This window comes from Amblyomma maculatum, chromosome 1 (genome assembly GCF_055883805.1).
Source record: "Amblyomma maculatum isolate TAMU_Amacu chromosome 1, ASM5588380v1, whole genome shotgun sequence".
In the NCBI taxonomy this organism is placed as follows: domain Eukaryota; kingdom Metazoa; phylum Arthropoda; class Arachnida; order Ixodida; family Ixodidae; genus Amblyomma; species Amblyomma maculatum.
Window position 1 is genome coordinate 315,612,165 of NC_139344.1, and position 14,396 is coordinate 315,626,560.

General features: G+C 45.8%; 1 protein-coding gene across 1 annotated transcript in view; it reads right to left on the reverse strand.

Moving 5' to 3' along the window:
- Lerp (lysosomal enzyme receptor protein) overlaps positions 1 to 14,396 on the reverse strand; it is a 164,809-nt gene that overhangs the window by 136,448 nt on the left and 13,965 nt on the right. Inside the window, exons 4-6 of the mRNA XM_084605664.1 lie at positions 14,157 to 14,368; positions 4,388 to 4,556; positions 289 to 472 (exon numbers count right to left, since the gene is read on the reverse strand). Coding sequence (XP_084461790.1) covers positions 289 to 472; positions 4,388 to 4,556; positions 14,157 to 14,368 — 565 coding nt within the window. The remainder of the gene's footprint in view (positions 1 to 288; positions 473 to 4,387; positions 4,557 to 14,156; positions 14,369 to 14,396) is intronic.

A 14,396-nucleotide genomic window follows, 5' to 3' on the forward strand; every position in this document is an offset into this window, starting at 1 on the left:
AAGTTCAATGCCCTTATCAAACCCATGCAATATACTTAAGAGTTTCTGCAGGAATGCTCAAGCAGTTCCCCAATTGTTATGTTTAAAGCATGTTACAAGCAGGGTTGATGCCCTCATCTCACGATCCACCAAACATGTGCAATAGCATTTTAGCATTTTTCTTTAGCATAAAAGCTGGCGTGCCCAGGCGAACAAAACATTCACTGTTGCAGCAAGGAAAGGTGCCAGGTAGAGCACAAAGTAAAAAAAATGGCGCTTCAGAAAGCTCATGACAGCCAGAAAACTCACTGCAGTGTCTGCTCTTCCTCGTGCCCCAAGGAAAGGGTGTGCCCACCGATCTCAGCGCATATGGCTGACTTGGAAGATTTCTTGGTCCCACACTTGGCTGGGCCACTGCCAAGGCTTTTGCCACATATATTGTAATAAAGAACAGCCTTTGTGCCATTGATGGTCATTTCCGTAGTGCGGTAACCTGAAAAGCAACATGAGTCGGCAATGCTCTAGCCATACTAAAAAAAACAATGAATTTTCATGTCAGAGGCCATACAAAGTGTGTTCACCGAGAGGTCTAGGCACTAATGAAGTGTGTTATTTAAAGGTTAACCCTGTGCATTGCAAATGGTAGTAGGTAATAAATTAAAACAGTACCACACACACTCAAGGCAGATGCAAAAACTGTCATCTGTTAGAAGCACCGATACATTGCACAAAGCTTAAATAAGCATTGCTATAACGCAGAGTTTTGCCCTGGGCTACTTGTGTTCTTTCAGGCATGACACTAGAGCGCCAGGCAATGGACAGGAAAGGCAACAAAAACAAATAAAGGCCAAGCCGCATCTCTAGCCAATTTTCAGTTCCGCTACCACATAACCGAAAACATTTCACAAAAATTAAGCCAGGGATTTATGAACATTTTTAACTAAGGTCGAACCTCGCTATAACAAACATGAATATAGTGAATTATCGGATAAAACAAAGTAAAACCAGCGTTTGGTTGATTATGCATTATTTCTATGGGGCTGCTATTTGTATAACGAAACAAAATTCGAAATTTTCAACAGTTTTTAGCAAAGCAATTTTTTTTGCATTCACATGGTTAAAAATGCACAAAGGAGCCAGAAAAGAACTTCAATAAAAGCGATATTTCAGTCGTTGGAACCGCCTACCCCAGAAATATGTTTAACTGCCCATGCATTTGCGTGCCACACCATTTAGGGACAGCAACAAAATCTAGCGCCAACAACCGAGAGGCATGTGAGCAGCACATGATCGAACCATCCCCTTTGTCATGCCATGTGCCCTTGCCATTTCTCCTACTAATCCGTGCGCATGCGGTGCACTCAGCAAGTCCTAGACTGTCGCGTAATACGGCAATGCAGAAGCACAAATCAGCTTCATGTGCGACAGAATCGGTCAAGAGGCGCAAAAAGTGGACGTTGCCATAGGCGGAGTTGTTGCACCTAGCATGCAGACAACCTTGAATGAGAGGTGAAAGTGCCGACTGAAAAAATCCACTCCAATGGCACCATGAAGAATGATGTGTGCTAGCTGGTCACCATGTCAGGCTGACATTTCCCAATGGTATGTTGAACACCATCACTGCTGATGACAATTGATGGTGGCGCCGTGGCGCTTGAACTGACCAACCAAGAAATCATTGATTCCTATAGATGACGCAAGCAATGACAATAACAGAGAACCAAGAATAAAGGAATGACCTCTAAACAGTGCAGAGGCTGTCGAAATGACTAAAATCATTCTTTTTTTTTTTTAATCTGTTTGTGTGCGGGGGCAACACACCTACTTAAGTGTTCATTTTTGCTCCCCAACATGGAATAAAAGAAGACATTTCATGTTTATTTATCAAGCTTTAATTTTTAAAAAGTGTGCATTTTGCACTTTTGTGCTGCCCATATTAGAGCACATTTCGCTTGGTTATATTAGCAGACTTGTCTGCAGGAATCTCTGCGCATACTTTTCAAGCGAATATTGGTTATAATGAACCAATTTTCCCACCCAATACAGTAAAACTTCAGTGACATGAATCTCAAACGATTGGCAAAATATTTGTATCATGAAAATTAACAAAAATAAGTATGCAGAAGCATGGGAAAGGCATTCAGGCACATTTATTTACAGCCGATGAGATTTACCGCATCTACTCACATAATGAACCTACTTTTGTTCAAGAAGATTGACGTCAATTTGCGGGGAGAGTTCATAACGATGAGGAAGGTGGGAGGGGACTTAACAGTTTTCTTTTTCTTTGGGAGAGTCGTCCATCCTTCTATCCATCAATCATTGGCGAAAGCATGCGGTCAGCCGTAATCATAACACCAGTTTTTAGCCCTTTTCGCTTCGAAATGTCTTTGCTGCTATCCCACACTCCAACGATTCTGCTAAAGTAAAGGGTGCCTGCCCCAATGTTGGCATGATAAAGCAAATGTGTTGAAAACTAGGCTTGTGCAACTGGGCAAGCCGGCACTCCAGTGAAGAGGCACTCAGTGACATAGCTACTGATGATCACGGAGGGAACCATGTACGAGCAGCGCGTAGAGCTCAATGCTGCAGTCACGGTTTGGGCATTCGCACCATTTGTAGCGCCGCAGGAAAGCGTTGGAAAAACTCAAAATTCGCAGTAAATACAGACATTTAAGGCGACGTGGGGCGAACATCTGCAGACAGTAGTAGCCTTTGTGGTACCCAGATGTCACGAAATCGGTGCACATTTTTATTAAGCAGGCGCGGCGTGAGGCTTGCGCGGCGCCGCATCGAAGGATCTAAGTCTTTCTAGAAGAGCCTCCCTCTCAGCGCGCGAGAGCGCGTAGCCATGTACGTATCGGCATCACCCTCTTTCCCATCACTCGGCGATAAGGGTGACTCAACCGGCCGAAATGTGCTCGTGCTATCTAGATTTTCCGATGGCGCCTAGCCAATGACGCCGCGCAGCTCAACGGGAGGAAAAAGAACGCTTCAACAAGTGATGCTAAGTGTGTATGCGCGCTAGCCTTGGCGCGCTGGAACAGAGAGACGCGGCGCGCCCTCTTTATGGAGGACGCGTTGCTCATCTTGCATGGCGGCCACACAGTGACTCTCGAGACGTCGGTCTGCAACAGTGCCCGGTGAACAATTTGGTGTTTGTTTATTAGACTCTCTCGTGTATTGTTCTGTGTTGTAAAGCCTCTGTGTTACCAAATACCTGTAGTCGCATGCTTAGCGTTGTTTTCTGTGAACCTCTCATCTGTGTATTTCAAGTGTTACTTAAAGTGTTCTTGTGAATTTCTCTGTATAGTATCTTCCTGTGTATAAAGTGTGTTTTGTTTGTTACTTCTGACTCCGACCCTTACCCTGGCTTGAACCGGCGAAAGCTGGGCACCAAATGGCCACCCCCTTCTGTCACCACAAGGTAGTTGAATTCCGGCTGAGCTTATCACGCAAGTCAAGGGCATCTCCTTTGTGAATGGAACAGCTACCTCCCCCACTTACTCTAAGGGTGTCTGGGAGTGTGCGCACCATTAAGGGCACATCGTTAATAATCCTCTAATTATTAACGAGTGACACCAGGAAGTTTTAGCTATTCTCGCCATAAAACCAGAATCACTGATTATCAAGCAATCACTGTTGAAAAATTCTGTCATGAGGGCTTGTTCACAATGTGCCATTCAAAATCAATGCCTACCGGCGATGCTCCAAAACAAAATAGCTTGGGCAGAAAGCAGTCCTGCAGACCGTCAGTGCCACCTTCAAGACCATCATTCTATGCATTTTGATTGTCTAGGCAGCAAGGTGCGACGACGTATATGCTGAAATCTAGCGAAAAGTGGGGCCACTGAACACAAGGTTGGCGTACACCTCCAATGACGTGGATGTGCACTTCATGTTGAAATGCAGGAGTTTATTAGTACCTTGAATAGGATAAAAACCATAAACTTTCTCAGTACCCCCGTTGCTCTCAGCGCACGTGTCTCTACTGTCTTTCTTGCCGCACTTGAAATGCACGCGCCGCACACAGAGTGCTTGTACAGTGAAAACAAAACAGAACCTGCGTTGAGAGCTTTCTTAACAAAATAGCACACCCGTCCATTAATTTTAACGCAGCCTCTGCCAGCATAGCGCTGCCACCAACTAACCGAATCAACTTTCAGGCAGCCATATTAAATTTCCTGTGGCATCCTCTATAGGTCGTGGAATTTGAGAATATAGCTGACCTTGGATGAACAGAGAGTGGATTTATGGTATTGAGACATTCATATTACAAGGCTGCCATGGCCAGGACATGCAATGATGTACATCAAGTAAACATCAAGACACAGTAAATGCAGGTTATCCGGACCTAGGCCATAGGTTGATAATTATAAGCCACACACAAAGAAAAGGTGAAGCGTACCATTCTCCAGCTGCAGAGGGCCGAGATCAAGGTCAACACCGTGAACTTCGCTGGTAAACTTGCATGATTTAGGACTTGTTTGCAGGAGGTCCAATGAGCATGCATACTGTGTCTCCCATTCAATGTAGTAGTGGCAGTTAACATCTGAAATAAGACGTGGAGCCCGACTCTGGAAAAAAAAGAAATAAAGATGACACAGAAATGCTTGAGTGGAAAGGCATGCAAAGAAAAAGGCAATTAATATTCCCCCTTTATTGTAAGAAATTTTCAGTAGCGCCTTACAAAGGAAACAAATGCCTGCATTTATTAGGAACTGCATTTATCAGGAACTGCATTTAAGAAACCTGTATAGTACACTGCATGCCAAGAGCAGTGCTGCAAAGAGCACCGACGAGGGCAGTAAATAAACAAGTTGCGCTAGAAGAAGTTCGGAAAATGTGAAAAACACTCAAAAGCCTGCTCTTTATGCCATCTCTATAACCCTTCCAGGTTAAAGTTCGTAGCTGTATACACTGAGTGATGACGTCCTCCTAGCGTCTGACAATGCGAGCCACATGCCAACCAGTCGCTGCGGCTCTACACAGCAATACAACTCTTCGCCATACCTGCCATTGTGTTGCAGAGGGATGTCAAACCTTTATACAGTGTAATCCACTTATACAATGCCAGATATAATGACACTGGGGCTCCCACGCCCCTCTTAGCCTTTTAAACTGCGCGCACTCTTTCTCTCCGCCTAGGTGTAAGTGGGGGCACTGCAACTGCGCATGTGCGAACATTAACGGCGCATGACGTGCTCGACACAACAGGAAGACTCGATAATGGGATGGAATGGAAGAACAAGGGGAGTCCGGCGGAAGCCCAGCTGGGGGCGTGGTCACGTTGTTGGCTGTACCACTAGCAGCCCTTCTGCCGTGTCGCACCGCACTATCTGCACCCCACTATGTTTTGTCTTGCCATGTAAAAACACTGCCACCTTACTTATGTAGCAAAGCATTGCCTTGCCGAGAGTCTCGACCACATGCTTCGCATCGCAGCGGCGTGCAATGTTGTATCTTTGCAAAGTGCTTTTCTGTTCACCCGGAATAAACCGGTGCTTTTATATGAACTGCAAATTTGTGACTCGTTATCAGACCCGGCTCGCTAACCCGTTCTCTAGAAGGCGGGGCCTTCACGATATATCACTTATCATGATCAAATTCTTGGAATTTATCAGCTTCTCCATTGTCCCCATGTAAAAATATCCCATATATAATCATCGATTATCGGCAGGATATTGAATACAATGACGCCTTTCTAACCACCTGGAAGATGTTTATGATGGTAATTTATTAGAATTTTTTTTATCCAAATAAAATACTAAGAAGAAAATGAAGTGAAAGCGACAGAAGTGCCACAAAAGGACTGGCATAGCTAAGTCCGCGAGGGGTCATTGCATGTGGTTAGCAAATTAGCAGTATCGTCACTGCAACCGCTGCCTGTCTGACGGCCATATAGCCTGATAGTGCCTGTCCGGCTAGCCATCTAAATAAACATCTACCAGGGAGTATTGGAATGCATTCCTAGTGCTTCCAGGATTCCTCCAGGATGACTGAGGACGTGGAAGGAGGGATGGATAGATGGATGAATAAGGCCAAGTGCTATTGGTTAGAGGCAGCAGATTTTGATTTAGACTGAGGCTGGGGCAGGAATGTGTAGTAGTGGGTGGTTAAAGGTAACGACAGAGAAGAGCGCTAAATCGCGTGTGGGCACATGTGGGAAAATTCAGGATCACCTTCTTAGTGTGGGAGGTACAAGTTGTGCTTGCACGCTTGCACACCAGAGCCGTGACGGACAAACATGGGTCACCCAGTTAAGAAAATCAAGAAGGGATGGAATCTGGTCTACTGTGAGAAATGCGACAGATAGTGCTACTTGGACGAAGTAGAGTTTGGCAGTTTGACAGAATCCGACGAGCAGAGCTTCGAATGCATAGTATGCAACAGAATAGAGAATCAACTGATGAATGAGATCGAGCAGACAAAAAGGGAGCTGAAAGAGGAAAGGGAGTGGCCCGTAGAATCAGAGGCAAGGATCGAGAGGGAGTGGGTAGACAAGTGGGAGTCTCTGCCGCAAGAAATAAAGGAGCAGCGGGAGAGAGACCATTCGGCAAAACAATAGGAGGAGTGGACGAAGGGACAAGCAGAGAGGAAAGGAAGCCCGAAAGGCAGAAGGAAGGGAAAACAAGGAGAGCCAGAACACCCTGAGGGGCGGACGCATCACAGTGCTGGCTGTGGAGAAGTGAGCAAACTCCAGTGGCAAGGAAGGAGAACTTGATTCTGTGATGGAAGTGGAGACGAAAGGACCAGCAAAACAACAGAGCCAGAGAGCAAGCAGCAAAGTGTCAGGGAATCCCACTAGGAGGGTTTGGGTGGTGGGAAGCTCCAACATCTCCAATGTCAAGAAAGGCATACCATCATACCATCTGGAAGAGGCAAGCTATTTTAATCAAGCACTTCATTTTCTTTTTACTTTTGCAACACTCTTGTTGCGTCCCCTTTTAATGTTGCACCAGCACTAGTGAGATTGCAAGCCTTGCTGGGTGTTTGCGAAAGAGGCAACGAAGCAGTTTCTTATCACTGCCGTCACGCTCTCTGCGATGGTGCTCCTCGGAATGGTACAAAGTTAACTTGCTTGTCCAAAAATGTGCCTGTTACGGAGCTTACATCTTGCATGCAAGTTGCTTCTCAGTCATTGCTATTAGGTAGGATGTTTTGTAAGTCCGTCGTTTTCTCATTCTACACGCAGCCAGTCTTGTTGCGCCATTGTCGCAAGCTTTTTGTTTCTTACAAAGCACTTGGCGCCTATAAAACTGAGCTCGCGGCATGCAAAGTACTGATGCACCGTGCAACGAGGACTCTATATCGCCGGTGTCATACTGCATCGTTTCCGGCAGGACTTTCATACGTGAGCTCCCATCTGCTTGTGTAGTCTGCCTTACATGTATGCATTGGTAGCCTTCATATGTGGGTCAGTGCTGCCTTTGTTGTACATTTTGCTGGTGTGCTTTGTCACTGTATTTGTGGGCTTGATATAATAAAGCAAGAATATTTTCAAGCTGTACATGTTCAACACACTTTTGCGAATTGTGCAGTTAGGCCAGCACTCTACAGGTCATGCTCTACAAATATGCTGAGCCTGTCACTTTGGAAGAGATGCTGGTTTGCTCCCTTCCTGTGCCATGTCATTCAACGTCACTGACTTTGAATGTGTGGGTCTATGCAGACTTCATCATCAGTGTACATATAACATTGACATACTAAAAACAGTTCAGTATAATGAAGCGGTAAAAATCGAGAGCAGACTTAGAGAATGCTTCAGAGAGGTAGTAGAAAGAGCAAGTACAAATGACCGCCTGTGGGATAATGCAGAAGGGGAGAATCTAATAACACATGCAGGGGTCAATGACGAGCTAGAGGGCAGGTGAAGATACCTATGAAAGCAAGTAATGATGGGAGTGGCAAGGCTAAGGGCAGCATCGGAGAGGGTGCACATTGTACTGTGCACAGTCCCAGAGATCAGGGGGGCAGGAGCTCTACACAGAGGAACAAGTAATGAGGGCCAACGTATGCATACGAGAGGTTGGAAGGTCCCTCAGGTGTGACATGATGGAGGTTAACCAATGTATTTGTAAAAAGTTGTAGCTAACAGGTCGAGACAACGCACATGCAACCAAGAACGCATAATACATGCAATGCCCACCCACAGCACAGTGCGAATAAGCGGGTGCCCGACTGGCTAGCACCCCAGTTTCTGGTAGCACCCTCTGCGCTGCGGCACCATCATCTATCGCAAAAGCCTCCCCCCCGAGGTCCCATGTATTCGCGGCATGATTGTCACACTGGCCACAATATTCATGTTGTTCCGACTAGATTCACTCATCACTGGTAAGTAGGCAAGCTTATATGCATGGGAAAATAAGTGGATGTGTTTTGTTTTCTTTGAAGCACTAGGTAGAGCAGGTCTTCATGTGGCACTAAATTTTAGTTTTACCGAGCTAGAGGTCCTGCATGCCTAGAAGTCCCCCTAGAGCTAAGTCCTTCAGTGTAACCTTGTGGACCACCTTGGTATCGCACCACAAGGACATGACATTGGCCCTTTGACCTTTTGGTTAAACCTGGAAAGCGCATAAAAAACACACGGACAACAGCAAGAGAGACACACGAGCGCTTTGTTGTCCGTGTTGTCCGTGTGTTTTTTATGCGCTTTCCAGGTTTAACATGTCTAACCAACTCGCCCAAACGCTGCCATTATGGACCTTTTGGTGACTTTTGACCTTTCAAACTTGGAGCTGAGGAGAGTGGAAGGGGGTGGAGCACGTAATTAATCATGTAGGTGATACCACATCGCGGCATTGCGCCACAGAACCAGCCATGACGTCAATAAATGGGTATAAGAATGAGGAGCGACTGCGCCTCGACTTAAAGCCGGCCGTGGACACCAGTGGTGACGATGCTAAGCTCAGAGTGTTGTACCTAATTTTATTTTTCACTGGTTCAGCTATAACAATTATCAGCAATTACCAGTTGTAACAAATGGATTTTTCAGTTTTCTCAATATCGTTATAAGTGGATTGTGCTGTAAGTACAGTCGAACCCAATATATCAAATTCAAAGGGGATTGCGAAATAGTTTGATATATAGAAATCTGCTTGAGACGCCGTTTAAGATCGTGAAAAATGATATTGCACTTGTCGGATAATCAACCTACTCACATAATGAACCGGTAGCGGGGAGCGAACTTGGCAGTGTGCTCGTGATGGCTTGATTGCACAAGCCTGGTCCAATTTATCACGCTGCGTTTGGGGCGGGTGGTGTCCACTGCCACAAAATCACTGGCAGGCATGTTAGCTGCAAATGCCGTTTGAAGCGAGTAATGCTAAAAGCCAGTGTCATGATCGCAGCTGACCATGTGCTTTTGTTGATTCATGCAAGGATGGATGACTCTTGCAAAAAAAAAAAATCTGCCGCTTCTTAACATCTGCAGCCGCCACGCTACGCCGCATGTTCAGCACAGCGAAAAGGCATGCATCGCACATCACCCGCCGCGCATAGAGGTTTCACCACACACATTAAAAAAAGAGTCTGACATTCTGTCTGCCACAGGCTGAGCTGGCTTGTCGGCAAATGCGTAGTGCGGGTTGCTGCAACTGAAGACCGGGAAAAAGAGAGGAAGGGAAGAGAGGCAGAATGGGCACATGCTTGCGCTTCACTCTATCGCGTTGTTTCCTCTCTCTTGAACACCACGGCTGCACTGGTTGCGTCTGTTCCGTAGCGGTCATTGCCAAACCGACTCCTCCCCGTTCCTTCACGCACATAGCTTGCAAACGTCATGTGCTGGCACGCGACAAACGATCACCGCAGATGCGCGCGCCTTTGGGTAGGAGCGTGGCGTCGAACTGTTCTCTCTTATTCCTTCCGTGCGTGGCTTGAAAATGTCACGCGGCAAACGGCCAAGGGTGATGCGATCGTCTTTGAGGAAGGCGCACCTTCCAGTGCATGGTGCAGAGTTCGATATACTGAACGACCAGTGAAATGTGAGTTCGATATACGATGCAGCTTTCCTAAACTTTTACATGGGATTTTCGAAGGGATGTTCCGTCAGTTCGCTATAAACAAAATTCAAATTATCCGGGTTCGATATATCCGGGTTCAACTGTATTTTCACACAAATCCAAAATTATTCAATATCATTACCTTTTCTAGCCACTGCAAATTTTCTAGCTTTACCAATACCAAACTCGCAATAAACTTCTAGGTTTTAGTCCCCAGCAAAATTAGATGAAACTTCTTAAGCCCAACACAGTAGGCTGAGCATTGAAAGTACATAAGAACGAACTAAGATCAGGCAGTCATTTGTCAAAAATAAGCCATGCATGCCATGAAAGTGAAATACTACCAACTCCTGCCTGCGTCCTCTGCTGGGGCAGCAAGTCTCCTTATATAGTCTTCAAAGAAATAAATCTGCAGTATTTTGTTCTACAGAGTTTTCTTCTCATACGATTTTTCAGTTTATTTACTACTATACAATGACGTTTACATAGCGATACTTGTTTGCTTCTTTTTACACGCGCTTCCCCATTCTAACCCCCCTCAAATAATACTCTAGTTTAAGCCTGTGAGGTACTTGAATAAATAAATTAAAATTCTGTCAGTGCCAGAACAGGCCCATCTGATGCCACAACACATGTCCATCATCATCATCAGCCTGATTATACCCACTGCAGGGCGAAGGCCTCTCCCATATTTCTCCACTTAACCCGGTTCTGTGCTAGCTGCATCCACTTGACCCCTGCGAACTTCTTAATCTCATCCGCCCACCTAACTTTCTGCCTCCCCCTGCTACGCTTTCCTTCCCTTGGAATCCAGTTTGTTACCCTCAGCGACCATCGGTTATCCTCTCTTCGCACTACATGTCCTGCCCATGTCCATTTCTTCTTCTTAATTTCCACTAGAATGTCATTAACTTGAGTTATTTCTCTGACCCACTCTGCACGCTTTCTATCTCTTAATGTTACCCCTACCATTTTTCGTTCCATAGCCCTCTGGGTTGTCCTCAACTTAAGTAGAACTCTCTTGGTTAGCCTCCACGTTTCAGCCCCATAGGTGAGTACAGGCAAGATGCAACTGTTGTACACTTTCCTCTTGAGCGATACCGGTAAGCTGCTAGTCATAATCTGCGAGTGCTTGCCAAATGCGCTCCATCCCAATCTTATTCTTCTTGATATTTCCTTTTCATGGTCTGGATCTGCGGTTACTACCTGTCCTAAGTAGACATATTCGCCTACTTTTTCCAGTATTTCGCTACCTAATGTAAACTGCTGTTCCTTCCCGAGGCTGTTGAACATTACCTTAGTCTTCTGCATATTGATTTTCAAGCCTACCATTCTACTTTTTCTGTCTAGGTCATCAATCATTATTTGCAGTTCATCCCCCGAGTTGCTTAGCAAGGCAATGTCATCAGCAAATCGCAGATTACTGAGGTATTCTCCATCTACCCTTATCCCTAACTGCTCCCATTCCAAGTCTCTGAATACTTCCTCTAAACAAGCTGTGAATAGTACTGGGGAGATTGTGTCTCCTTCCCTAACACCTTTCTTTATGGGAATTTTATTGCTTTCTTTATGTAGAACTATGGTTGCTGTGCAGCCACTATATATATCTTCCAGCACTTTCACGTACGGCTCGTCTACCCCCTGATTTCGCAATGCCTGCATCACCGCCGAGGTTTCAACCGAGTCAAATGCTTTTTCGTAATCAATGAATGCTATGTATAAGGGCTGGTTATATTCCGAGCATTTTTCTATCACCTGATTCATGGTATGGATATGATCGATAGTAGAGTACCGTTTCCGAAACCCTGCTTGATCCTTTGCTTGATTGCAGTCTAAGGTTGTCCTGATCCTATTGGCGATTACCTTAGTAAATACCTTATACGTAACAGACAGTAAGCTGATTGGTCTGTAATTTTTAAGGTCCTTAGAGTCCCCTTTCTTGTGAATGAGGATAATGTTTGCATTCTTCCATGCTTCCGGTACCGTCGATGACACCAGGCACTGCGTATACAGGGTGGCCAGTTTTTCTAGCACGATATCCCCCCCGTCCTTCAGCAAATCTGTAGTTATCTGATCCTCTCCAGCTGATTTCCCCCTTTTCATAGTTTCTAGTGCTTTCTTGACCTCGTCCTTCGTCACTGCTGGAACGTCTGACTGTTTTTCCCTACCGCCAATCTCACTACGGTCCTGACTACTTTGGCTACTGTAGAGATCTGTATAGAGCTCCTCGGCTACTTTGACTATCTTGTCCATATTAGTGATGACGTTGCCAGCCTTGTCCCTTATCGCATACATCTGGTTTTTGCCTATGCCCAATTTCTTCTTTACCGCTTTAAGGCTTCCCCCGTTCTTTACAGCATGCTCAATTTTCTCCATGTTATACTTCCTTATATCGGCCACCTTGCGCTTATTGATTAGCTTTGATATCTCGGCCAATTCGATCTGGTCTGTTGGATTGGAAGCTTTCATACTCTGCCGTTTCTTAATCAAATCTTTCGTCTCCTTAGACAGCTTACCGGTATCCTCTTTAACTATCCTACCGCCTACTTCTACTGCGCACTCAGTAATGATATCTTTGAAATTATTGTTCATTGCCTCTAGGGTAATGTCGCCATCCTCAGTTAGAGCTGAAAACCTATTCTGTAGCGAGATTCTGAACTCTTCTGCCCTCCCCCTCACCGCTAATTCGTTGATGGGTTTCTTTCTTACTAATCTATTGCGTTCCTTCTTCAGATTTAGGCTAATTCGGGACCTCACCATCCTATGGTCACTACATCGAACTTTCCCGATTACCTCTACATCCTGCACAATGGCGGGGGTTGAACACATTATGAAGTCGATTTCATTTTTAGTCTCTCCGTTAGGACTTTTCCATGTCCATTTCCGGTTCTTCCGTTTGCTAAAGAAGGTATTCATGATTCGTAAGTTATTGCGCTCTGCAAACTCGACTAGTAACTCCCCCCTGCTATTCCTAGAACCAATGCCATAGTCACCTACTGCCTTGTCTCCTGCCTGTTTTTCCCTACCTTGGCATTGAAGTCGCCTATTATTACAGTATACTGCGTCTTTACTTTTCGCATTGCCGATTCTACATCTTCATAGAAGCTTTCAACTGCCTGGTCATCATAACTACATGTAGGTGCATAGGCCTGTACAACCTTCAGTTTATACCGCTTATTAAGCCTAATTACGATGCCTGCAACCCTCTCATTAATGCTATAGAATTCATCTATATTACCCGCTATATACTTATTGACAAGAAAACCTACCCCTAGTTGTCGCCTCTCTGGTAAACCTCGATAACACAGTACATGCCCATCCTTCAATACAGTATATACCTCATTCGGCCTCCTAACCTCACTAAGCCCTATGATATCCCATTTCATGCCCTCTAGTTCCTCTAACAGCACTGCTAAACTAGCTTCACTAGCAAGGGTTCTAGCATTAAACGTTGCCAGGGTCAGTTTCCAATGGCGGCCTGTCCAGCGGAGCCAGGCTTTCTTAGCACCCCCTGCTGCGTCACAGGTCTGACCGCCGCCGTGGTCAGTTGTTCCGCAGCCGCTGGTGACTGAGGGCCGGGGTTTTATGGAGCTTATCATAGGAGGTTGTGGCCAATTACTGCACCAGGGTGGCCAACTCCTGTTCTGGTGAGGGAGTGCATTGCCGGAGGTGTTCACCGGCATCAGGTCGCACCCCAAACCTGTATATGCAATTCCATCGACACGCGGATTTTTTTTTTTTTTTTTTTTTTTGTCATCCGGTGGAGAATTGCGCGGCACCGGGATTTGAACCCTGGTCCTCTTGCATGCGAGGCGGATGTTCTACCGCTACGCCACCGCTGCACTCTGTCCAAGCATTGCATATCATGATTATCCTGACTGCCAGCTGGCCCATTCCCTCCAACGCATCTACCTGCAGCGCCGCATGTTCTCCAACATGTCAGAGCTTCAACTTCCTACAGATCTCAGTGCAGCATCGAAATTGTGTTGCTCCACCATTCCGTTGTTTCACTCACAATTTTAATGTGTTCTAACATCTAGTACAATGTAATCATACCAACACCAGTTTCCAAGTCCCATTCCATGACAGATATGCAGGGCAGCAAATTATTACCACGCACTGTAGCTACCTTGTGTGTTACACTGCAGGTACCTAGTTCAGAACAAAACTACTAACCCTCCCACGACCTGGACATCGAAACTGGACAACCGTCTTGGGAAGCTCTGTGCAGCCAGGTCTCGGCTGCGATTCAGGACCAGGCGCATACTCCAAGTAGAGGCCGGTGTCATTTGCAAGCAGACCGGACTGAAGCTGGCCAACAGACTTGCATTCCTTCTTGTCATTCAACAGGCAGGCTCCACTCCGCGGAGGATATGCCATTTCCTTGGCTGATTGCAGCACATGCATGCAAAAACC